The following is a 27,029-nucleotide window of genomic DNA, read 5'->3' on the forward strand; positions in this document are numbered from 1 at the left end:
TTAAAATTGATTAAGGTTTATTTTACTGAATGCAACCCAAGAAAGCATTGTCATTTAACTGCAACTAATTTTGGCATATGGATGAAGCAGGCTGCCTATATGAATTTGGAAGGATTGGTATGAGGATGTCTCCAGTGATGCGATGACTGCAGATGTGTGACTTTGAGGAAGGCCACAACCCTGACATATGGAGGCTTCTAGAATGGACGTGTACAGCAGCACTGTCCCTATACTCTTCTTGTGCTTCTGTCTTTGTGGTATTCTGATTCCAGCCAGATTCTAAATCCCACTATAAGTTTTTTTTTTTTTTAGAATACTTACATATGGTTCCAAAATGGTGTGTTTCCCATATCCTATAAGGAGAGTGTCCAATACAGTTTGCCTGAACCTTCTTTATTAAAAACATCTTACTACAAGTCAGGTGTGGTAGCATATGCCTTTAATCCTTTGTGGGGGAGGAACAGAGGCAGAGGCAGAGAGGCAGAGGCAGAGGCAGAGAGGCAGAGAGGCAGAGGCAGAGGTAGAGACAGAGGCAGAGGCAGAGAGGCAGAGGCAGAGAGGCAGAGAGGCAGAGGCAGAGAGGCAGAGGCAGAGGCAGAGGCAGAGGCAGAGAGGCAGAGGCAGAGAGGCAGAGGCAGAGAGGCAGAGAGGCAGAGGCAGAGGCAGAGGCAGAGGCAGAGAGGCAGAGGCAGAGAGGCAGAGGCAGAGAGGCAGAGGCAGAGGCAGAGGCAGAGAGGCAGAGGCAGAGAGGCAGAGGCAGAGAGGCAGAGAGGCAGAGGCAGAGGCAGAGGCAGAGGCAGAGGCAGAGGCAGAGGCAGAGGCAGAGGCAGAGGCAGAGGCAGAGGCAGAGGCAGAGGCAGAGGCAGAGGCAGAGGCAGAGGCAGAGGCAGAGGCAGAGGCAGAGGCAGGTCAATTTCCATGATTCTGAAGCTAGCCTGGTCTACATAGGGAAATCTAGTCTCAAGGAAAAAAAAAAGATAGGTGTATTACTCTTGTCCAGGCTAGCCTTGTCTCAGGTGTATTACTCCATTGTCCAGGCTAGCCTTGTCTCAGTATGAGTGAAACGGAAGCAGCGGCACTGAGAAAGCAGAGATTAAAAGCAAATGCCCCTTGAAACATCTCAACATCATTTACCCTCATGGGGTTCCTTACCTGCCGGGGCTCTCTAAACTCCCCTAGATTAGCGTGGCTTCACCTGTGTGAGTTTTCTGTCAGACAGTGGGGCCTCCCTTGTTGAAAAATTTCCCTTGTTGTTGAAACGTAAATAGCAGTTGTAAGTTGTCAGGCAGCTAGTGAGTTGCTTGATGGTAGGCAGTTTTTCTGCATTGTTTACAGGATTTATGCTTGGATACATCTCCCCTTGTTGTGTTACAGCGCTCCTACATCCTTTATAGTCATAGAGTTTCTCACTTGTACCAATTCACTCACGTATGATGATGAGGCGTAACTCTAACACAGCACCCCTACATTTCCTACGGCTTCTCACTGGTATAAGCGCTCTCTGATCTAGAGTGAGGCATAACGCATGCGCAAAACGTTCTCTCATACTTTCCCATTTGTAGGGTTTTTTACTGGCATGGGATTTCCGATGTAGGCCGAGATGTAACAGTAGCACATTTTCCTACATGCACCGGGCTTCTCACCTGTTAAGTCCAACTAGCTTAAGAACCGTCTTCGTCATTTCCATCCCTACAGTTTCTCACTCAGATAGGGTTTTTCCGAAAAGCCTTTGTGTGTCTTCTGATGGCGTGCGAGGTATGACTTCCGGGAGAAAGCTTTCCCGCATTTCTTACATTCAAACGGCTTTTCAGATTTATGGATTACCTGGTGTCGAGTGAGGTACGCTTTGAGATAGAAAGTCTTTCTGCATTCTTTGCATTCATAGGCTCTCTCCCCAGTGTGAGTTGTCTCGTGCTGCATCAGCTGCGACTTGCGGGAGAAAGCCTTCCCGCACTCCTTGCATTCGTAGGGCCTCTCGCCTGTGTGGGTTTTCTGATGTTGAGTGAGGTGTGACTTGCGGGCGAACGCATTCCCGCATTCCTTGCACGTATGTGGCTTCTCGCCGGTGTGGATTTTCTGATGTTGAGTGAGGTGCGAGTTACGGAAGAAAGCTTTCCTGCACTCTTTACATTCAAAGGGCTTCTCCCCTGTGTGCGTTCTCTGATGTTGCGTGAGCTGGGACCTCAGGTAGAAAGATTTCTTACATTCTTGGCACTCGTAGGGCTTTTCAGGGGCATGGATTCCCTGATGCCGAGTGAGGTGTGACTTGTGACAGAAAGCTTTCCTGCACTCTTTACATTCGTGGGGCTTCTCCCCGGTGTGAGTCCTCTGATGTCGAGCGAGCTGTGACTTGTGGGAGAAAGTCTTCAGGCAGTCATTACACCCGTAAGGTTTCGCAAGGGTATGAGGTCTGTGATGCTGGGCGAGGCTTGATATGTAGAAGTAAATTTTCATTAATTCTTTACAGTCACTTTGCGGTTCATGCGAATGCGCTCTCTGATATTGAGACAGCAGTGAATTATGGTGGAAAATCCCACTGCATTCTCTACCCTCATTGGTTGTCTCCTCTGTGCAAAGTCTCTGACATTGGGTGAGGGCTGGCTCATCAGAGCGAGCTTCCCTACTTTCGTTACCCTCGCAGACTTTCTCACAGGCACGTGATCTCTGTTGGCTGATGTGCTCCGACTTGTGGCCGAAGGTTTTCCCAGATACTTTACATTCATAAATTTGTTTCTCTCTGTGAATTTTTTGACCAACTGTTTGCAGCTCAGCATCCAGGCAGAAGAATTTGATGTTTTCCTTGTGTGCTTGGGGCTCTTTCCCTGTATGTGCTTCCGGATGTTTCGTAACATATACTAGTTTGTCAAGGATGGGTTTCTTGTAATCACATTTAAAATCGTTCTCTCCCATGCGCATGTTGTCATCGTTGCTGAGTTTGATCTTGTCAGGAAACGTTTTATGACATATATTCCATCCCAGAGTTTGCTTTTTTAACTGAGTCATATATTCAGCAGGAAGTGCTACCTCACCAAAGGATTTATCACAGTCATTGCACTTCCTAGAGGCTTCCTGAACATAAAACATCTCAGGTGTTAATATTGCTTTCGTGTGGAAGGCTTCATCTGGTCCAGAATACGGAAAACAACACTGATCCTTGCTATGGTGAGTAAAATGGTCAGGATATGGGAGAGCTTCCAGAGTTCCATTCAGATCATAAGGTACTTCTGTGCCCTGCCTCTCACCAGCCTCAGTAGGCAAAAGTACGTCTTGCAATGGATTAACAAGCTCCTGAACGAACATTCTAGAACAGACTTCATTCTTCACAGTCATATTTGAAATACAGTTTGAGTCCACATTGTATGGGTTTTCTACTTCAACCTTATCTTCATCTGATGTATTTCTCTTGGTGATTTTGACTTGCCTCAAATACTTCTCTTGACTTTGCTGGCTCTTTTCAACTGGGGAACTCCATTTATGGACATCTAAGATGATATTAAAAATGATCATTTAATAAGTGATATATATTCTTAAGAGTCAACATTAAAAAAATTACATTTGACGTTCACAGCTATTTATAGAATTTGACTAACGGTCTGAGAAATTGTGTCATTTTTAATAAAAACGTATCTGGGAGTGCATAAACTCTTTTCTATGTCCTGGTTGTGGTAATGATGGTTATGTAACTATATATACAGTAGAAGAGTGGATTTTGCTGCGTGTTAAAATTGAGAGGTAGGATCCACACCTTCGCACATCATAGGTCCTTAGACTCCTCTGAAATATCGCTTCTTTGTTCTCCCAGGTAGGCCCCGCTCTTCTTCACCCCGTGGGACACCTGCCTCTTCCAAGATTATACTTCTTTGTGCTGCCAGGTAACAGACTATATATCTGGTTATTTCAGAATCTTGCTCTCCTATGATGGTTTCCAGACTGCCCCTTTTCTCTGGGATGCTATATCCCAATTGTTAGCATTTTGTCTAAGCTTTGCTCCATAGTTACCTGGCAACAGCCAGGTATTATGCCTGACTAACTACAGAAGAGGCTACTTGCCCCCCTCTGCTCTCTCTGGCCTTCTTGCTCCTGCTCTGTCCTCTCATCCTTTCCCCACCTCTCTCCCCATTCCCTTCCCCCTTCGCTCTCCACCTGCTCATGGCCAGCCTCTACTTCCTTATTCCTCTACCTCTCTCTCTCTCTCTCTCTCTCTCTCTCTCTCTCTCTCTCTCTCTCTCTCTCTCCTGCCTTTCTCTGCCTCTACTACCCTTATGACACCCCTCCCCATTCCCTGAATAAACTCTATTCTATACTACACATCACGTGGCTGGTCCTTCAGAGGGAAGGGGTTTCTCAGCATGAGCCTACCAAGGCACCTCTTTCCCCACACCTCACTACACAGCCACCAAAACATATTCCTCCTCTCTTTATCTTTTTCTAAGTACATCACCAATGCCCCCAGTCAGTCCTCTGTTTCCACAGTCTTTCAGGATCCTCTAGGATTTTATTTCCTAATGCAGATAAGTAGAGCCACTCTCCTCATCCTATAGGCCTTCTAACTTCACATTTAGACTCCCTAGAATTTTGTGTCCCCAATCCACCAGTTGATCACAGCTTACTCAAAGGAGGGCATTCAGGCATTGAGAGACACCAGGAAGTTGTGAAAGAGAGGGCCAGCAAGGGCTGTGCTGATCACTGGATGACTGCTAGCACAGACAGTAAAGTACTCTAAAGAGACAACTAAGGACAGAACCTGTAGGCCTCAATACAAACTCTTCACAGGAAATAAAGTCCCAACCCTCTTACATATTAGTTCTTTCCTGAACAGTGCTCATACCTCCACTGAAAAAAGGAAGGGATTTGAGCAAAAAAAAAAAAAATGAAAAAGAAAAGAAAAACTCAAAAAACAAATCATTTCATGCCAGTCTTGCACAGAAACAAATGTAACATGAAAATCATGACAACTTGATCTCCCACAATCATGGCCCCAGTGGAATGACCTGGAAAAATTCTCAGACCACAATTCAAAGGAATGATCTTAACAATGTTCAAACAACTCAAAGGAGGTATGAATATATTCCAAGAGAACAAAAATAGAGCTGAATGAAATGAGGAAGTCAATCTTGAATTGACTTGAATCAAGACTTGAAAATAGAATTCAACAGAGACGGAATTTCTGAAGAAAATTCAATCTGCATCAAATACTAGAAATTAAAAACTTAACAAGTCAAATGAAAACTTCAGTGGAACGCCTCTTTAATAGAATGAATCATATGGAAAACAATATCCAGGCTAGAAGACAAGGGAGGGGAATTATATTACCCAATAAAAGTCAATGATACATTTAAAAACTATGAACAGACATGGGAGTGTTTTGGGACATCATAAAAATATTTAACCTGAATTATGGCCATAGAAAAAGAAGAATATCACAACAAAGGCATAAATATAAAATCATAAAAGAAATGTCCTGAAATCTAGAAAAAGATAAACTCATCCAGGCTCAAGAGGCCTACAGAATACCAAATAAACTGGACCCAAAAAGAAACTCAGTTCCTCATAACATATCATAGTTAAAGCACTAAAAAGTAGAGAAAGGATGTGGAAGCTACAAGAGAGAAAGGTCAAATCACATATAAATGCAGGCCAACAGAATAGCAATAGAGTGTGACATAGACATTTTAAACATCAAAAGTGCCTGGAAAGATGTATTCCAAGCTCTGAAAGATCAACTGCCAACCCATAGAAGATTAAAGGAGTTATGACCAATAAACTATCTCTACAGAGGATACTGGGAAGGAAAAGGGGAGACAGCAGAACATAGGCAGTTGTGTGTGTGTGTGTGGTGTGTCTGTCTGTCTGTTTGTAAAATATTAAGTAGATAGATGGATTAGGGAGAAGAGAGTGAAGGGAGTGGATTAGCCAAAACTAAAAATATGGATAATGATTATAAAAATCCTTTAAAGTTTGTAAAGTAGTTTAATACACATACACATACAGAAAGAGAGAAAGACAGAGACAGAGACAGAGAGACAGAGACAGACAGAGACAGAGACAGAGACAGACAGAGAGGAGCTTGATTAGACATACTCTCGATGTGTGGACAATGTAAAAGCCATGATTTATCAAATGAAAAGATCAGAGCAAGGCATGGGACACCTCCCTATGAGTTGTTGGTTACTGAGTCCCCTGAGGTACCCCAAACAACACAGCCTGTTGACTTGACTCTTGGTGGCCCACTATAACTAGCTGGTAGGACCCTGCTACTGAAGACACCACTTACTGCGGATATGGACATACAGAAATCAACCTTAGCTGAGCAGGAAGCTCTGTCTCTGCTGGGGAGCTTACACAGTGCCAGAAAATGCTATTCGGGTTGCCAGGGGAGGAAAGACATCAGAGGTCTCACCCAGTGCTAGACCCTGCGTGTTACAGTACCAACCTTCCTGATGAGATGTGTCCACAGATACAACAGTGGTAGTGATGGTTAAGGGGATAACCAGCCACTTTTGTCTGGATCCACACTAGTGAATTCTATGACCATTCCATCCCTTGAGGTGATTTCGTCTGACTTTTTTTTTTTTTTTTTTTTTTTTTTTTTTTTTTTTTTTTTTTTACTGCAGGCTATCATGGAGAAGTCCTTTACATTTCTCCACATTTCTTGGGATGCTAGAAAGAGCTGCCACCTTGAGAGTGGTCCCGTTACTTTAGACTGAGCTCATGTCTTGCTGACTCTTGCCCAATAGCGTTGACTAACCTGATAGGTGCTGCTCTGTGGCTTCTGCAATACTCCACGGTTCAAATCCTTCTTCCAACTTGGAGATCAACTCAGGTTTGGCTAAACAATGCCCTGTGAATGGGAAATAATAGAATATTTGTACCAAAAGTGCTAAGTCAGACTTATGGACAAGAGGCAACAGTCCTATTTTTAGGGTCTTTGGCACAAGAGGTGAATTAGAATTTGAGTTAGCGAGGATTTACATCACAGTCTTCACTTTGTTGAGGTATCACTCTAATGTGGAATTAAATTATATAATACATAACCCAATGCAATGATGTAAGAAAACCTGGAAGAAACAGAAGTGAAGAAAAACAAAACAAAATGAACAAACAAACAAAAAACTAAAGCAAGAGACATTGGTGTGATGGTTTGTATATGCTCGGCCCACTGAGTGGCACTATTAGAAGGTATGGCCCTGTTGGAGGTGTGTCCTTGTTGGAATAGGTGTGTCACTGTGGGTGTGGGCTTTCAGACCTTCATCCTAGCTGCCTGGAAGTGAGTATTCTGCTAGCCTCCTTCAGATGAAGATGTAGGACTCTCAGCTCTGCCTGCACTATGCCTGCCTGGATGCTACCATGTTACCAACTTGATGATAACGGACTGAACCTCTGAACCTGTAAGCCAGCCCCAATTAAATGTCGTTATAAGAGTTGCCTTGGTCATGGTGTCTGTTCACAGCAGTAAATCCCTAACTAAGACAATTGGAACAATAACTCATGACCTTTAAGAGAAATGGAGAAAGTAGATAGTGACCACAAAAGAGAACTTGCCAGAAGTTTTGAATGTAAAGGTCTTAATTCATAAGATAATAGAAGAAGGCTGATGGATGCAACCACAGAGCTTCTCAGTCTGGAAAATGAATTTCAGGAAATTTAAAAATAACCCATGCAGGCTTACAAAACTTAAAGGATGATAAGGCCATTGATGGATATGCACTGCTGTGGAGAAAGCAAGCATTTGTCATGGTATGTCAACAGGAAAAGAGGCATCAACCCAGAGATTAAATGTAAGGATTTTATGCATAAGAAGATGTTTATGTCCAGCCTGAGGATGCTAGAGAACTCCTAAAAGACTGGACCAGGGATAATTTTGAGGCATATTAGAGTTAAACAGACAAAACTCCATGGCTAAAAAATTCTAAAATATACTGGAGAAAAACCTATACTAATTTATAAAACACCATTAAAGAAATGTAGTGGTTTGAATGAGGATGGCCCCCATATGCTCATGCGTTTGAATGCTTAGTTCCCAGTTGTTGGAACTGTTTGGAAAGGATTAGGAGGTGTGGCCTTGTTGGAAGAGGTGTTTCACTAGAGATGGGCTTTGAGGTCTTCTCTCTCTCTCTCTCTCTCTCTCTCTCTCTCTCTCTCTCTCTCTCTCTCTCTCTGTCTTCCACTTGTGGTTAAGATATAAACTCTTAGCTATTGCTCCAGTGACATTCCTGCCTTCCTGCTTACTGCTATGCCCCTTGCCATGATGGTTACAGACTTACCCTGGGAAACTATAAATAAGGAAGCCCCAAATCATATGCTTTTTTAAAAAAATAATAAGTTACCTTGATTTCAAAAGCTGGCATGGTCACAGAAAACTACAGACTAATAGACCTCAGTTCTCAGCAAGACAGAAAATTAAAATAGAATGGAATATAAAAAGATTATAAACAGTGATGCTATTTTTGCTTTATTTACCTTAGGAGTGTTCTGCCTGCATGTATGTATCATGTATATGTCTAGTGCCCTTGGAGGTCAGAAGATAACATTGGATTCCTTGAAACTGGATTTATGGATGGCTGTGTGCCACATTGTGTGTGCTAGAAATTGAGTCTGGGTCCTCTGCAAGAACAACAGAGTGCTTTTAACCACTTAGTCATTTCTTCCAGCCCCTAAACCATGATTCTCTGTAATTTCTTCTGGGGATACAATTTTCATGTTATGGAAATTCATGAGTATTACCTTATCATCAGAATAAAGAGTAAAAAGTCATGTGAGCCACCATCCACGCATAAAAAAGGGACGAGAAAAGTCAACATCCTCTCTTCATGATACTCAATGATTAGTGGCAGAAAGTCTGTATTTCTATACTACAGCAGTTACATAGAACAAACCCACAGTCTACAGGCCAATGATAAAGCCTTTGATAATAGTCATGGACATTAACATTCCCTCATAAGACGGTCATTAACACAGGACATAAAATTCCAATAATGGCTCTCTCCTGCTCAACTGCATGTGCTCTAATAAACTACCTTTGGAGCTCCAGCAAAGTAGAACAGGCAGATATTTCTTCTGTCAGCACCCACTTATTTGGGGTGGTCAGAGTTTCTTCTATGTCTCTCCAGGAAAGCCACAATACATAAGTGACATATATCAGGCTTAAAAAAATAAGAAGGAAAAAAAAGTGCTGAATGCTCTCATTACACTTGAAAGGTTAAGTTAAACCAGAGAAGTAAAAGACAGAATGGTGGTTTCAGCACATGGGAAGTGAGTAGAGGAAGTGGGGTGGTTAGTTCATCCTGGGTACAGTGAAAGGGAGGGGTAATTTCTAATGTCGTATTGTCCTGGTACTACATGTCAGTGACCAATGTCTAATACCTACTAGTATAAAAAGATTGCACTGATTACTGTCTTTATCAGCAAAGAAGAAATTGCTGATGGGAATTGCAGAGGGCTCATACTCACCCAACCACACCAGGCTGCTGTAGTTCTCCAGCATCACATCCCTGTAGAGGGTCCTCTGAGCAATGTCCAGCTCCTGCCATTCCTGCCAAGTGAAGTCCACAGCTACGTCCTCGAAGGACACCAAACCCTGCAACGACACACTGCTCATCAACCCAAGGCCTTAGCTTTGAGAACACAAAATCAGAGAGATCATGTATTTGTCACACACACACACACACACACACATACACACACACACACACACACACACACACACACACACACACACACACACACCACCCCTCCTCACTACTGTCTTGCTAGTATTTAATAGAAGGTTCAGTTTAATTTATATTCAGTATTATGTGACAAAGAAAATTGACCGTAAATATCCTACCCTTGGTTAACTCATGGATTCAAGAAAATGTTACAAGGAATTTCCAAGAAATCACAATATAAAGTCCATAGATGAATAAACATAAAATGTTTTTTATTATTTTAAAAATAGAATTAAAGTAATGGATGCACTGGAGGGACGGCTCTTAGCCATTGAAGAACACCAGCTGCTCCTGCAGAAGTCCCAGGTTCAATTCACAGCACCTACCTGGCTGCTCAGAACCACCAATAACTCCCGTTCTGGGGGAGCTGACCCCTTCTTTTGATCTCTGTGGGCACCCGGCATGCACATGGTGTGCATAAATACCTGTAGATAAAGCATTGTGATGGATAGTTTTATGAGAACTTCACACAAACTAAAATCATCTAAGAGGAGGGGACCCCAATTAAGAAAATAGTTTGATAAGATCTAGCTGTAGGCAGGCCTGTAAGGCATCCTCTTAACCAGTGATTGTTTGGGAAGGGCCCAGCCCATTGTGGATGGTGCCATCCTGGGGCTGGTGGTCCTGAATACTGTAAGAAAGTAGGCTGAGCAGGCTGGTAAACAGCACCCCTTCACCCCCCTTACATCAGCTTCTGCCTCCAGGTTCCAGCCCTGCTTGAGTTCCTGTCCTGATTTCCTTCAATGACGGACTACAGTGTGGAAGACAAACCCTTTCCTCCTCAAGTTTCTTTGGTCATAGTGTTTTATTGCAGTCATAGAAACCCTATCTAAGACACTCGTATACATAAAATAAAGTCTTTTTAAGAGTAATGGAACTCACAAAGCTGGCTCAGTGGGTACAAAGCATTTTTCTACGCAACTGTGAGGACCTGAGTTTGAATCAAAAGTTGGCATGGCTTTGTATGTCTGTAATCCCAGTACTGGGGAGTGGAGGCTGGGGGATCCTGAGAGCTTGCTATCCTGCCATCCTAAGTGAAATAGTGAGTGTTTAGTTCAATGAAAGACCATCTCTCAGGAAAACGAAATGAAGAATGATTCATATATATATGAATCTATATATGACTCTATATATGAATGTATATGCTTGAATATTTTTGTGCATGAACCACCCCACCCAACCCCCACCTAAGAGTCTATATAAACGTAATAATAAAAATAAAATCAAACCTAAACAGAGGAAACAACCCAAATGAAAAGGCCTCTTTTGGGGCTGGTAGCACAGGACTATGGTACACTGTATGCCATACATAGTTACTCCACTCATGGACAGCCTGAATGAACACCCACATATGTTTCAAGTCTCTCTCCAAGATGTGAATGGGTTGACAAACATCAGAACCTGTGAAGACTCTTCCCTCTCAAACATGAGGTGGGAGCTGAAACACATCTGGGCATAAATCCTGGCTTGGGCAATGTGCCCTGTCATTGAGAAATGACCCTAATAAGTAACACCAGAAGAAGATTTGGAGAATGCATATGGCACCCTATCTCTGTAGTCTTCTATGAGTGGATCTCAATTCATCTCATACTGGTGTGTGTGTGGGGGGGCATTTGTGTCTAGGCAAGCGTGAGTCTACCTAGACCACAGAATGAACTCATGAGTTTGTATGGGCTTACAAGTACTCTCTGTGCCTTCAACCCCTGGGATCAGGGCAGAGGAGGCTCAGTTTATCTCTGAAGATATATTAGCAGTCTACTAATTGCTGAGTTGATAATTAGGCTTTTATATAGCTTTCCCAGAGAGTTAATGCAGTGAAGGTCAGTAGGCCTCTGACAGCTAGCCTGGGAACGATGCATATCCTGAGCCCTCACCATTGCCTATCACATTGACATCTCCCAGATCCTCCAGTTCCTCCAAGATGGGATTTGCCATGCACTGAGTGTCTCAACTTTAACACATTTTATTTGAAGGAATATATGCCAAATCTCCAATCTCTGGGATCAAAGGCTTCTGGACATGGGCAGATTACATTGGATCCCAGAAATACTAATGTCCTAGGTGGGCATACACTACTTCCATGGTCTCAAACCTCTAGCATGAATACAGGAAGGGGTAAGAAGCCATAGATTCTCACTTATTCCTAGAAGAACATTTAAGTATACTTTTCTAGTGCCTACTTAGCAGCTTGGACTCTCATACATTTTCTCTCTGGAATGCATACATCCCAGAACACATTGCAGACCCCCTGTGGCCTGAGCTCAGTGGTCAGTGCGATGATTATTACACTAACTGACACAAATGCCTTTAAGAGGTCATTTGTGTGGCAAGAAAGAAACCTGACGGCATTCAAAATTAATACATTGGGCTAGAGAGACTGTTCAGCAGGTAAGAGTACTGGCAGCTCTTTCAAAGGAACTGGGTTGGGTTCCCAGCACTTGTCTGGTGGCTCACAAACATCTGCAGGTTATCTGGTATTTCTAAGGACAGGCTGTCATGCTTGGAGATCGAATATAACAGGAAAAGTTACGTATGCCCACCTAAGATCCAGAGAGGTCTGGCACTCTAAGGCTGAGTCATGGATAAGAATACATCTACAAGTATACATATTTTAAAATTTTCAGTGATCTCTATCTTTCTTGTCCTTAGATCTCTATTAGAACACTCCTTTAATACCTCCAATTAGCTATATATTTAACTACCAAACCCAATTTGACCCAGATAAGCTAAAGGGGAAAAGCACCTTTATTTATTTTCCTACAAAATAGCATAATTACAATATAAATCAAACTAGAGCAATGGTTGTTTAGTGGTAACCTTATACTGTAGTATAGTTAGACTTACTTTATGAGAAAAAATGGTCAGAGATGCCATACATAGAAGCCTTCATGATCTCTTACCAAGAACTCTTGGTTTACAAAGGAGCCAAAGGGGCCCAGAAAGAAGGGACTCCAATATGGACCCTGATATTGTGAATGTCTACTCCTGAGAAGTCCATGTGTGTCAGGGAGAATGACAGCCACCTCCCTTTAACCTTCTTTTCTCTTATACTGTACCAACACAAAGGCTTAGAATGTCATCAGACAAACACCTGAAGGCCACAACTGATTTTTCTCCTTTGTGGTAACCTGCCTACAGGACATTTCTATCATGTGTTTTAAAGTGACCATATAGAAAAAGCTAAAAGAACTGGTACCAAATGGGGACACGTATGTGCTCACAGGACACCATCACTCATACCATGTTCTAAAACAAATCCTCTTATCTTTGATGCAAGAGCTCTATCTTTGCAACAGTGGTTTTGGTACCTAAACATGGCACCCAAGGACAATGCATTTGCAGCAGGGAAATCACATGGCTTTCCCTCAAAAGGATGTTCCAACTCTGAATATCCAGGCTGCTTATTATATTCCCTTATGGAAAGCTAACTGAATGAGTTCCAATAGACCCCAAAATAAATTTTATACACTGGAAAAATAAAGCTAAAAGTGTGACCCAGGACATCTCACAGGGCTCCTTTCAGCCTCTAACTGGGTCTCTACTACCTGGGAAAAGGCATTTGGTGACTTTGATTCACCATCAAAGGCAACTTTGCCTTGCAACTCAGGAAATGTTCTTCTTGGTGACCAGCTCTTACCTATGCCCTCCAGTCAGCTGGACAGGAACTTGTAACTTTTATTTGATCCCTAAGAGAGATATTGTTTCTGCAATGAATATTTAACTGTTTCTTTAGCATTAACTGTCTCGGTTAAAGGAGCTACATCACCCATTTTAGCTCAGACTGCAACAGGTCCAGCCTATAGCTGGAAAAGATGGAGGACATGGCAACCGCAAGAGAGGACTTGGACCTATGTAGTGTGGAGTAGAAGATAGGGAGCCCTGGGTGTGTATTCACAAACAGCTCCCTCTCCTAACTCACAACACCGGGCGCACACTTGCCATTCCCGGCTTCTGAGGCATACCTTTTCTTCACTTATGTTTTCCTACCTGTATGTCACAGGATGACAATGGTGCAATAGAACTTTGTGAGCTTCCTGAACAGAAATGGAGTGTGGTGAAAGATCCCAAAATTCAGGCAAATAAGATGATGGGTCAAACAAAATCCCCAGCAAGACGAACTCTCAAAGCCCACTGTCTAATTGTGCCTAATTGGACATTTATCACTGCCAGAACCAGTACCTCATGTCTCACTCTCTCATCCTCTGAATGACAGAGGGTGGCATCAACCCATGGATGAATGAGACCAAAATGGCAAGTTCTTATCCACAGGTATTTTAAGGCAGAGTTTTCTGTGGGAGAATCTAGCTCACCATTGGACATTTGCATTTAAATTTGCTCACAAAGTCCTATCAGCTCATGAATTATATGTATATATACACATATATGTATATATGAATAATGTATATCATGCAAATAAAATAAAAAGGCAGAAGTGTGATTTTATTGACTTATAAAATTTTCTTTTCTTCAAGACATAATTTTTTCTGTGTTGTATTAACTGACTTGGCACTTTGTAGACCAGGTTGGCTTTGAACTCAGAGATCCACCTGCCTCTGCCTCCTGAGTGCCTCCTATGTTTTAAAAAGACATTTTCCCCAGCCCTGAGGAGATAGGTTAAGGTGAATCTCTGAGTTGAGGCCTACTTGGGCCATACAACAATGTTTCAGGCCAGCCAGCAAAACACAGAAATGGATTTTAAAAAAATTATATTATTTATAATGTGTTTATAATTATATAATATGTGTTTGCATTTATGTGTGCCACAAGCAGGCCTGGTACCCACAGAGGCCAGAAGATGGCATTAGAACTTCTCTGCTGTTGGAGTTACAGATGGTTGTGAGGTACCATATGGCTGCTGGCGACTAAACCACAGTCCTCTTCAGGAGCAACAAGTATTCTTAAACTCTGAGCCATTTCTCCAGCATACTTTATAAAGGTTTTTTAAATGGGCTATCAGAACATGATCAAGGAGAGTTGGATCTGTGTGAAGAAAATTTGGAGTGTTTGTAAGAACAATCCAAGAAAATAGAACAAGAGTCTACTGACCTATGGGACTGTTCATGGAATATGCTTTTGTGTCCCTCCCAGGTGTAGATTATAGGAGTGGATTTGCTTCAGATTACCAACTGGCACTTGCTACTAGTATTCAGAATGTTCATGGCCTGACCTCATATGAGCTTCACTCATTGTTTGGGTTTTTTTTTTTTTTTTTTTTTTTTTTTTTTTGAGACAGGGTTTCTCTGTGTAGCCCTGGCTGTCCTGGAACTTACTCTGCAGAACAGGCTGGCCTCAAACTCAGAAATCCACCTGCCTCTGCCTCCCAAGTGCTGGGATTACAGGCGTGCGCCACCACTGCCTGGCTCATCTGACCTTTCTTAACTCTCGAAGTATGAGTTTTCTGATGCTCTAAATAAAGGTGTCGATTGAATGAGACTTTTGTCTGCCTTATTCTTTGGCTCCGTTCTTTTAGGTCCCACCACCTCAGGAGCAATGACAGTGGGACATGGAGACAGTTCAGTGAATAAAGGCACCTGCCACTGTGTCACGACTGTAGTTCAATGCCTAGAACTCACACGCTGAAAGATAAGAATTGACTCCTACAAGTTGTCTGATCCCCACATATGTACTGTTGGATCTTTGTATGTCCTTGTGCCCAACCACTGTGGTGGCTTGAGTAAGAATGGCCCCACTGGCTTATATTTGAATATTGAGTTGTCAGGGAGTGCCGATACTTGAGAAGGAATAGGGGTGGCCTTGTTGGTAGGCGTGACCTTGTTGGAAGAAGTGTGTTACTGGGGGTGGGCTTTGATGCTTCAAAAGCCCAAAGTACTGAAGAACTGTCTATTTCATTTGCCGATTTATTGGTTGTTTAGCAATTTCTATCTGGCTCTTGTTTTTGTTGTACTTGCTGTTTTTCTGAGTCTCATGCAGGTTATGTGGACTTTGTACTTGCTATGTAATAAAGGAGGGTCAACTACATTTTATTTCCTTTCTGTGTATTTAGGGCAGGAATGCACATATGTGCACCATGGTCCATGTATGGAGATCAGAGAACAGCTCTGTGGAGTTGATTCCTTCCTTCCATTTTTATGGGGGTTTGAACTCAGGTCATCAGGCTTTTTTAGGTAAGCATCTTTATCCCACTGGGCCATCTCACTGACTCTGTGACCTTCATATGTTCTAGACATTAATCCTGTCAGTTGTATAGCTAAAAAGGGGCTTATTTCATTTGTAGGCTGTGTCTTACTTCCACAACTGTTTCTTTTGTTGTGTAGTTTAAATTTCAAGCCTTTTGTTAACTCTTGGCTTTTATTTTCTGAGCAATCAGTCATTTTCACAATGTCTGCCTCTATGCCTATATCTTTAAGTGTTTCTCTTTTCATTCTTAATTATTTTGGGGGAGGCAGGGGGCGGGCACAGGATGAGGTTATAGACTTAGTTTTATTTTTAGACGTACTTGTGGATAGTTTTTCCCAGTACCATTTGTTAAAGAGGGTTGTATTTTCTCCAGTTTTTTTTTTAAACATTGATTTTATTTTTTTAAATCCTTATCAAAGATTAGGTGCCTGAGGATACACAGGTTTATTTCTGGGTCATGTATTCTATTCTAGGGAACTACATGAATGTTTTAAGTTAGCACCTAGCGTCACTATTTTCACACCTCTCTTGTTCTACCTTGCTGTCCTTTGTCCTTCTAGATCAGGAAAACAGCAGAGAAAGATAACTATAGCACAGCCTGTTACCTGTTGAAAATTACCTCATGCCAGGCAGTGGTGGCGCACGCCTTTAATCCCAGCACTTGGGAGGCAGAGGCAGGTGAATTTCTGAGTTTGAGGCCAGCCTGGTCTACAGAGTGAGTTCCAGGACGTATACATAGAAACCCTGTCTTAAAAACCAAAAAAAAAAAAAAAAAAAAAAAAAAATTACCTCACAAAACAAATTAATCCATTGTTTAAACATTTTTAATTACACTTATTTATGCAGTTATCTGCAAGAAGGAAGGCTGTGCATGGCCATGGGCCATGCATACATGTGGATGTCAGAAGACAAGTGGTGGGACTTGGTCCCTTCTTCTGCCATGGGGGTCCCAGGGATCAAATTCAGGCCATCAGGCTTTTCAGCAAGTGTCTTTACCTGCCAAGCCTTCTTACTAACCTGGCCCATTACCTTTGAATCAATATTCATGCAAGTTCTCATCACATGGACAGAATAAAGCTAGATTCTTTGGTGAGAATGTAACATGAATGACCTCCAACTCAGTTCTGGACAGAATCCTTGTTCCCCTCTGAAACCCTATGAGCTATGTCTCCATAGTCCACATTTCTCTCAGCACCCAAATGGCTCTGCTTATAGGATTCTAGGATTTTCCTAGTCTACAAGTCTTCTTTATCACAATCTGTTCAGAGCATGTAATAGTCATATACCTGAATATGTGTATTTCTGGAATACTGTTATTGGTTTTCTGTCATGGCTATTATTTCATTACTATGATGATATATGACAAACCAGCTTACGGAAGGAGTTTTATTTCACAGTTTGAGTGTCAGACCATGTGGCAGGGAAGGCATGGTGGTGGAGTATGAGGTGGATGGTCATCCTATATCCACAGTCAGGAAGTCCAGGAAAAATGGATGCTTGTACGCTCACTTTCTCCTTTTTGATTCAGTATGGGACCCCAACCTATAAAACTGGGAAACTCACCTCCAGGGTGTGTCTTCTGAACTCAGAATAAACCTCTCTCTCAGATAAAGACCCTTATAGACATATCCAGAAGTTTGTCTTCTACATCCCATCAAGTAAACGAGCAAGAATAATCACAAACAGATCTGTGGTTGCCTAACAGCATCTATAGCTGGAAATAACTTTTTAGCTTGAACTTAATTAATGTGGATAAGGTTGTGACATTTGCTTTTGCACAATCCATTCATTATGACTCCTTGCTAAAATTCACCAGCAATCTAGCTTGCATGAGATACAATTAGAAGAAAGGAGGAAAGAAGTTAGGTTTCATAGTTATTGTGTGTTGACTGATGGGTGTAATAAGGGCTACAATGACATGCTTGTAACATATTTTAATACTTTACCCTGCTAATCAAAGGTACTGTTGTGTGCTACATCGCATTTTAGTCAATAACACGTAAACAATATTATGGTAGCTCTATAAGATAAGGTTAACACAAAACTCTCAAACTGATGTTATGTGATGGCTATTCCTAGTTGTCAACTTGACCATATGTGGAATTCAGAAATGAAGGGCACACCTGCGATCCAGATCTTGGGGCTGGAAGACATAGGATTTTGATCTGGATCTTGAGGCACAGTGACCATGAAAAGCTTTAATTCCAGGAGACAGAGGCAAGCAGATCTCTAAGTTCAAGGCCAGCCTGGGACAGAGCAAGTTCCAAGTAAAGAATAGCTTAGGTCCAGGGATGGTGGTGTACATCTTTAATCTGGGTCATTCCTTCTGCTGGCGGCCTACATAAGGACAATGGAAGAAGGAAGGCTTCCTTCTTCATCATCTGCTTGCACGTTTGACAGTCACATCTGTTGGAACCTACGTTTTCAGGATTCCAGCTTATACAGAAGACCAGCTGAAACACCTAGCCTTATGGGACTGAACAACTACTAGATTCTTAGACTTCCCATTCACAGCTGCCCATTGTTGGGTTAGACGGACTACAGACTGTAAATCATTCCAATAAATTCTCTTAATATATAGAAGCATTTCATAAATTCTGTGATTCTAGAGAACCCTGATTAACACATGCTATAATAATTATGCAACAGTACCAAGTATGAAATTCTCTGCACACATTCAAATCCTCACGTGCAGAAGGAGCTGTGGGAACACACTGGCCAGGATTAACTTTGTTGCAAGGATCAGGTTCTGCTTACATGGAAATGTGGCTGGCAGGAGCTACTTAGAGTCCACAAAAGGAAGATAGGTCTGCCTGTAGACTGACCTTCTTCCCTGCATTCATTCTAAAGGAATGGAAATATTTGAACTGTCCAATCAGGTGCTTTGCTGCACGAAAAGGAGTGGGGGTAAGAGGGGCCTCCTGTGATAAAGTACATGAATACATGTGACTGTGTTATAGTTGTGACAGATACACTCTATGGCCCTTACAATGTTCATTGGCTGTGCAATATCATGTGCCCTACTGCAACCTATATGGCAGTCATAGGGAGGATACCAAGAAACTTGAAAGCAGGACATGGTGTCCAGAAGTGTAGATGTGTAAGCCACTAGCACTTGTCACCTGGGCCTCCACTTGCCTAGAGCCCAATTCCCCGGCTGTCCACTCATCTCCTGGCTTCTGCCCATTGGTAGTGTGGTTCTAGGACCTAGGCTCTTATCTGAAAGGTGTCTTGGACATGGGCCCTCTTCACACATGTCAGTGTCCATGTGCCCACACCTGTCACACTCTGGAGTGACAAAAGGAGCAGGGACAATCAGGAAATGTGTGGGCTTAGTGCATAGGACTGTCCATACCTTAAAGAGAATAAAAAGTACTTTATTCAGAGTCCAAATTTAGTGGCTGTGGCTTAGCAACATGTGTTTAGGTGGAAATGGTTACATGAACTTTGATGGTCGCAATACAAAGTTATACATGAAGGCATTACTAAACATAGTGGTGTAGATACGGGTAAGTGGCTGTATCAGTTACTTCTCTGCTGCTATGATAAAATAATATGACCAAAAGCAACTTAAGGAAGAGGTTTTTTTTTTTTTTGTTTTGTTTTGTTTTGTTTTTTTTGTTTTTGTTTTTGGCTTATGGTTTAAGAGGAATAAGACTTCATCATAACAGGGAAAGCATAGTATAGTGGCAGAAGCAGGAAACTAGCTGATCACATTTTTACCCATGCACAGGAAATAGAGGGAGAATAGGAAGTGGGCAAAGTTATAAATTCTCAAAGCCTACCCAGTGACGTACTTCCTCCAGCAAGGCTGTATATCATAGACATTCAAACCAGCACAACCAACTGGGAACCAAGTGTTCAAATACACGAGCCTGTGGGGGGACATTGCTCGTGTAAATGAACACAGTGGGGTAGAGCAAAGTGGGCAACCTTCAACAATAAGCCAAAGATGCTATCTGTAGTTAGCTTTGGGGTGGTGGGAGCCAACGGGCTGCTAAATTAACCATTCCAAACATTTTACCTGTTACAAAAGGCATCCATTTTTAGCACAGGTGGTAGTAATTATGTGCTCCTTGTGATCCTTCACTAAGCTATGCAATTTTGATGTTTGCCACATTTTTCTTTTGTTCAAAGAAATGCTTATTATGTAGAATATGATGGACGGAAACAGGAAAAGGAGGGCTTGGGTAAGGATATAATAAAACACAGTGGGGTCATGGGTATGCTAATTCTGCTGGCGATGGTACTGGGGTTATGAATATAAGCATGCCAGGAAACAAAAATATATGTGAATCCTGTCAATCATAAGCCAATAAACTTAAAGGAGAGAAGATACATACAATCCCAGTGTTAAAATGAAGCACACAATCTTCATTAGAGATAAACAATATTAGGTAAAACAACGAGACTAAGAATTCATTGCCTAATCTCTGATCTCAATAACTGAAAAAAAAGTTATTTATTTATTTATTTATTTATTTATTTATTAAAAAGATGGGGCTGACAAGATGGCTTCTTTGGTAGAGTCAAAGGGCTTGACATCAAGGCTGACGACCCAGTTTGATTTCCACAACTCACAAAATGAAAGGAGAAGGTGACTCCTGAACATTTTCTTCTGAAGTCTATATAGTTTGTCTCATTCATTCACTCACTCATACACACAAAAATTATAAGTAAATAAATGCAATTTTCAAAAATAGCTGGAGGGAGAACAAAAAAAATTCTAAAAGTAAAGAATAAGGTTAAAAGGCATCAAAAAGGAACATATTACAGAGAATGCTAGCAATGCTAGGTAACTTCAATATGGAAGAGTTCAATGCTAATTTGCATTATATATTTGAATTCATATCTCACATCACAGTGGAGACACCCTATGAGAAATGATTCTAACATTCTGTACTCATTATGGAGTAGACTTATACAAACCTCAGTTATATGTTAGAGTCATACTGTCATATAGGAATCTACTACGAACCTCACATCTTGATGTGTCACATGTCTCTCTATATTATAAAACTATAGCTTATAAACTTGGAAATAAGATGAATAGAACTGTATCTATGAAGACAGAGCCCTTAAATACATTTATGCCTTTTAGATCAAAGATGACAGAAATTGGACCGCACAGCAATAGAGAAATACTCCTTTTCTTATGAAAACTACAGGGACAGCAGCGGGGGGTGGGGGGTGCAGTATGGCTACAAATATCTGCACACCCTTTCCCATTCCATGTAAGTAATTATTTCCATCGATATTAAGTATATAACTCTTAAAGCACACTAAGCTATTCAAAGGTGTAATAGGAATTGGAATGGTTTCTTTAGTTGTAACAAAGCTGTTATTTTAAAAAGAAAAACATATTCATAATTTAAACTACACTGAGATAATTGTATTCATCAAATTAAACAAAGGGTAAAAAGATGAAGTAGCCCAGTAGGAGAAATCAAAGGTCTTATTATGTACATCTAATCACTTTTAAGAAGGAAGGAAAAGAGAGAGACCTAGGAAGAAAAATATACAAGAGATTTGAAAGCTGTTTTACACAGTAAGTACATACATGCTCAGTAACTATAAAAAATGCAGAACACATTTAGAAATGAAAAAAAAAAAGACCCACACAACAAAATAACGAGACAGACAAACAGTATTAATGAATGCATGGAATAGTTGAACACGAATTCAGGATGGAGCGTAAGTTGTTATTCCTTTGGAGAAAGTGGCTTTGACAGAGACAGAATGTTTTCTTTCATGGGTATGAATGTATGTCATGATAACACAGGAGACACAGAAATAATCATTCACAGAGCTGAAATCCTGGGGGGGTGGATACAAGAGAAGCTATAATCAGGAAGTGACAAATAATGATGTGTCCTAATTTGCCAATCACACTCGAGATCTTTTATGTGTGGGTGAATGATGAAGCGCAGGCTAAGTTTATTATATGCATGTGGTATTTCATTTGGAAAACCAAATTTGAAAAGGGCATAGGCAGAACTTAGGAGAAAATAAAAAGTCACAGAGGCCCATAAAAAGACTAAGTTTCAGATACCATTTGTGTTGAAAAACTTATAAATACAACCATTTCCTCCTAAGTTAATGAATAATCTTATTGCTAATAATATTATTGCTTAATTCTTACTAGAAGGAAAAAAAAAGCACAAAACCCTGGAAATTTTCTGGAAGATTCGATATATGCATGTGTAAATGCATAATGTATATGTGTGTATGTGCATGTATGTCTCCACAGTATATATGAAATTAATCTAGAATAAGAGCAATAAGATTGGCTATTAATATATGATAGTAACATATACTGTATAATACTAATACTGTAATAACAAAGTCCAAGTTACCCCAATATAAATAAAATATGCTGATGGATTTATATGGATGTGAGATTTGTATTAAGAGTAACCAAAAGGCATATATCAATCCAACCTTATAAAAGCATCATTGGTTAGTAGGAAAAACAAAAATAAAATAGTAAAGCTTTGGCATGCAGAACGGACACTCAGACTTCCTAAGCTGCCTGCCCCTACCCCAGCTCACCCCAACAGCAAGGTCCACCAGTCTCTCCTGGAATGAGTTTTAAGACACAAGAGTGTCTCAGTTTTAATGTATTCCATTTTAATTAATTAATTCTAATCCTCTGAACGCTGGAAGCAGAAAAGATTGGACCTGTGCAAACAGCCACGAATCCCAGCAGAAAACAACTTAGGTTTGGCCCTAGGGGGTGGTGCTATTAGGAAGTGTGGCCTTACCGGAGGAGGAGGCAAGGCTTTTTTTTGGGGGGGGGGAGGGCTTTGAGGCCTCCCATGCTCAAGCTCTGCCCAGTTGGAAGGAGTCCCTTTCTGCTGCCTACAGATTAAGATGTAGAACTCTCACCCCCTTTAGCACCAAGTCCGCCTGCATGCTGCTATGCCTCCAACCATGATGATAATGGACCTGTGAAACCATAAGCCAGCCCTAACTAAAGGTTAGGCAGGCACACAAGCACTAAGAGTTAAAAGTCACAGACCCCTGTGACCCCAGAAGAGGCTCTGAAGGGTCTTCCAGTGGCTGCTTGAATCCCACCAGGGATCAGCTATTCCAAACAACAGACCTCCTGTAGCTTCAGAATAAATATTATCAAAACAGTGCCAGACAGGGAAATGGCTGGAGTTCCTTTTTAGATGACAGTATACCAGGGCCTTTCTTCCAGCAGCAGGGCATCTGGGTGCTCCCCTGAGAGGCTGCAATCCCCTACACCTCAAAAATCCTCCTAGATGAGAGGACCCAGCACTCTAGAATAAGAGCAGTAAGATCAGCAATCATTACACGACACTAGCATGCAGTCTGTAATTCAGAGAGTGTGATAAAATAGTCCAAGGGTCCCAACGCTACAAATATCATCTATCAATGGGTGGACATAGATCAGAGGATTGTATCGTTAACAGCAACACAAAGGCATATCAGTATAACACATGAAAAATAGAATTACTAATTAATTAGCACTTAATTACTAGGTAATCATAAACACACACACACACACACACACACACACACACACACACACACACACACGACCAGCAGCAAATCAAAGAGTGGACCTCTTGGCAGCCTTATGGGACCTTGGCACTTCCTTCACACTCTCTCCCACAGCTCACCTCACATTTCAGGTCTACTCAGTGTTGTTAAATACTCCAAGAGACTAGAGAAGGGATCAGGCACTTCAGAAACCTACCACCTGGAAAATACATGGAGGTGGGGATGAGGACCTCTTTCACAGTTCCCATGGGTAGACAAAGGTACTCTTATAAGATGTCCTGGCCTAGAGTGGGGGGATAGAAAGGACAGAAGACACAGTCTTTTTAAAACAAGGACTCAAGGGTTTCTTCTCTGCTTTACTCTCCTGAAATGTTCACACACAAACGTCCTCAGCAGTTAAGAGCAGTTGCTGCTCTTCCAGAGGATCCCGCGGGGGCTTGGTTTCCAGTATCCACATCAGGCAAGTCACAACAGCCTGCTGTAACTTCACTTCAGGGGAATCAATCACACGCCCTCTTCTGGCACTGCCCTCATTTGGTGCACTTATATACACGCAGACACAAACATGCACACACTAAGGAAAAACAAAAAGAAATCCATTTTACTGGTACCTGGAAGAAAACAGAATTTTGGAAAAAAAAAACTGTGTTCGGGTTATACCATAAGGAGAATATATCATTTCGGAAAAATGGAGGCTTTCAGTGCAGCTGCTCTGCGGAGTACCTGTAGTGTGCCTGTAGTGAGCCCAGGACCATACAAAAAGGGTGAAATGGGAACTTATCGTTATCGTGTTGGGAGTGTGGGCGGGGATGTGGAAGAACACGTAGACAGACCGCAGCGGAGCTGGCCTAGGTTCTGGATTTGCGATCCTGCTTCCCATACATTACTGAAGTTCGGGTAAGGTGGGCGACGGAGAGAACGAAGGGGCTGGGGATACTAGAGAACACAGTTCCTTTCGTGAATGACCATCACATTCAGAGACTCTCCCATGAAGATCCACCAAGTCCTCTCCATGCATGATCCGGAGCAAACGGGCAGCCAGAGCAGAGCTGCTCAGAGAAGGCGCCAGAACCCGCTGCACTCGCCGCATCTGGAAGGACAGGACGCCCAGGCTCGAGCGACCCCACAGCCCAGGGGATCCAGAGCAGCAGCCCACGAGGCCTCACCGCAGACCCCGCTGAGCCACAGCGCTTCCCGCTCGCGCACCGTCATCTCCGGGCGCCACACGCACACTCACCATGTCCACTTCAGGGGGATGCTGGCGTCTTCTTACCATCGCCCAGCACCCACAGCGTCACCTCGACACCGAAGCTGCGCAACAGCTTCCCTAGCAGCGGACACGGATTCCAATATGGAGGGTCCCAGACAAAGGCCAGGGGACAACCAAAGCCCGCCCCCACACTCCGTTTGTGTTTCTGATTGGATACATCTTGAGACTAGGGCCTCCGATTGGACAGAGCTTCCCTGAGTGACAGTAGTTGGCTCCTGCACATAGCAGAAGGAGCCCTGGATGATAGGTTCTTAGCTGCAGCTGGTGAGGACTCTCTGGCTCCTGTCATATCTCTGTGTTTGGACTCTAATCACTTCTGTAGTAGGCCTGACCCTCGGTCTTCTCCAGCTATGGGGTAGGGACTCAGTCGGCTGCCATGAGTCCTGCCGCGTATATGCACAAAGAATTAAGCCTCTGTTGAAACCTTATGCCTTCAGGTCCTTAACACTTCTGCCTTTAGCCTGCTAAAGTCCTCTCTGGACCACAGCTCACAGTTGCATTTAATTCTATACATAAAGTCATATATGATTATAAGTTAAATATATGTATATGTATATTAGTCAAATATACAAATGGGGAGATGTCTGATTTCAAAATCATTCTAAAATTTCTGAATTCTGCTCTCATTAGCTTTGCCTTCAAAATGGAAAGAGACTTGTAATGAAAAGTTATCTTGTCTTCAGATTAAAAATTGCAAGCGAAGTCAACCTTGGTGGCACATGACTGTATGTACTCTTAGCCCTTGCAAGGCAGAGTCAGGGAAATTGCAATATCAACCTCAGCCTGGCTATAAAATGAGTTTTATGGCATCTTGGGATACATATCTAAACCCTGTCTCAAAATAAATGAACACAACATGTAAAGCTGATTGTAATGACCCATCGCACCTAAAATATCTTTATAATCTGACCAGTGAAAACTTGATGACTTTTATGAACTATTGGGGCAAGATCTTCAAATGTATTTAGATTCTTGCTTGTCTCAGTTCAGAACAGCTACAAAATCCTTTTGAGAGCTATGACTTTCCTGGTCTTAGGAACTAGAAGGAGCCATTATACCCTCTTTATACCAGACAAGGGGGAATAGAAATCCTTACAGGTATTTTTTCCTAAATCCCAAGGAGCCTTAGCAGCCTAAAAGAGAACAGAGAACCAGATGTACTTGCAAACAGCTGTTGGGAACAAGACTGTTTTTTCCAGAGATTAGACAGAGGTAGGCAGGGACAGTAGCGTCATAATCCACAGCTCTGGTCTGCAGAGTTTAACAAAAGATTATTTTATTTAGCTATTTAGCTTTGGCCCCTAATGGACAGGCTGGATGCCGTTTCTTCCTGTGAGGTGGGATATTGTGTGATTTCTAGCACAATATGTTTCTATACATATTTTGGTAAACTCAGCAACATCTAATACAAGAAAATGTAAATCAGTATCTATAAGGCAATCTGATGTTAGACAAGTGACTTGTAATCAGTATATCATTAAGTCCTGGTAACCTGCTTTTCTCTAAAAAAAAATTTAAAAGGATAACGAGAAGCAGCAGATAGGTAGCAAAGCATTAAAACCAGAGTTTACAATACCCAGCAGGGACAACTGGAAGAACCTGACTAAGAGAGCAAATAGGCTGGAGAAATGGCTTAAGAACACTTAAAAGTTTAGTCCTGAGGACCTGAGTTCAGATCCAGTACCCATATCAGGTGAAACAAAAACATCTGTAACTTCAGTTCCAAGGGATCCTATGCTCTCTTCTGGCCTCTGGGGCACCTTCATGTACATGTGTGCATACACTTACACAAACACATATATGTACACACATTATATATATATATATATATATATATATATATATATATATATATATATATATATATCTCAAAGTAACAAAATGAGAAGTTGGTAGTGTTTACAATCATGCAGCAGAAATTGATCAGGAGGCATCGAGGTGGTCAGCTGGTGTTCCTGATTATAATCTTTTCCTCCATGAATGAGCCCTGGCCCCTCCTTCCTACTGCAGGGATTTTTACAATGGTATGAACAATAGTGATATTTGTTGGAAGTGGTTTATCTTTTAGCTCTTGCTATTGATACACTGTGCTCAATAGTCTAGCATACTTGCTTTTGTTTTGTTTTGCTTTTTATTTTCTGCTCTCCTTGTTACAGAGCTAGCCAGTCAGCCTGACTCAGGACAGGGAGTTTTGGGAGGAGAAAAGGGACGGCCTTCTCATTTCCTGAGTCTGCTTTCAAAACACTTGAAAGAGCACGTGACAGTTTGCTGATGTAATTTATATTACATTTACATAAGGTTGGATACATGCCCCTCCAAAAGCCATTAGTTCAAATTTGAGCTGGTTAACAATCTAAGCTGGAATCAACTGTGTTCTTTCTGCT

General features: G+C 41.9%; 1 protein-coding gene across 3 annotated transcripts; it reads right to left on the minus strand.

The window, feature by feature from the left end:
- Positions 1-24,736, minus strand: LOC127672937 (zinc finger protein OBI1-like). 3 transcript variants are annotated; one of them, XM_052168379.1, is made up of 5 exons: positions 19,631-20,080; positions 10,034-10,132; positions 9,451-9,577; positions 6,749-6,841; positions 1-3,482 (listed from the first exon to the last, which is right to left on the minus strand). In XM_052168379.1, the coding sequence occupies exons 2-5, from the start codon at positions 10,124-10,126 to the stop codon at positions 1,690-1,692; spliced, it is 2,106 nt and encodes a 701-aa protein (XP_052024339.1). In that variant the 5' UTR covers positions 10,127-10,132; positions 19,631-20,080; the 3' UTR covers positions 1-1,689. The 3 variants fall into 3 exon arrangements, with proteins under 3 accessions (XP_052024339.1, XP_052024340.1, XP_052024338.1); XM_052168380.1 differs by lacking the exons at positions 10,034-10,132; positions 19,631-20,080 and adding an exon at positions 24,613-24,736; XM_052168378.1 differs by lacking the exon at positions 19,631-20,080 and having other exon boundaries at positions 10,034-10,737.
- Between the last annotated feature and the right edge of the window lie 2,293 nt (positions 24,737-27,029).

Source organism: Apodemus sylvaticus, chromosome 22, assembly GCF_947179515.1.
Source record: "Apodemus sylvaticus chromosome 22, mApoSyl1.1, whole genome shotgun sequence".
NCBI classification, from domain to species: domain Eukaryota; kingdom Metazoa; phylum Chordata; class Mammalia; order Rodentia; family Muridae; genus Apodemus; species Apodemus sylvaticus.

Coding starts and splice junctions, on each gene's coding strand:
- LOC127672937 (XM_052168378.1), bottom strand. CDS start 10,147: ATGCTTTATCTACAGGTATTTATGCACACCATGTGCATGCCGGGTGCC. Junction 9,578..10,033: donor TGGTGGTTCTGAGCAGCCAG/GTAGGTGCTGTG, acceptor GTGTCGTTGCAG/GGTTTGGTGTCCTTCGAGGA. Junction 6,842..9,450: donor CAGCAGCCTGGTGTGGTTGG/GTGAGTATGAGC, acceptor TCCCATTCACAG/GGCATTGTTTAGCCAAACCT.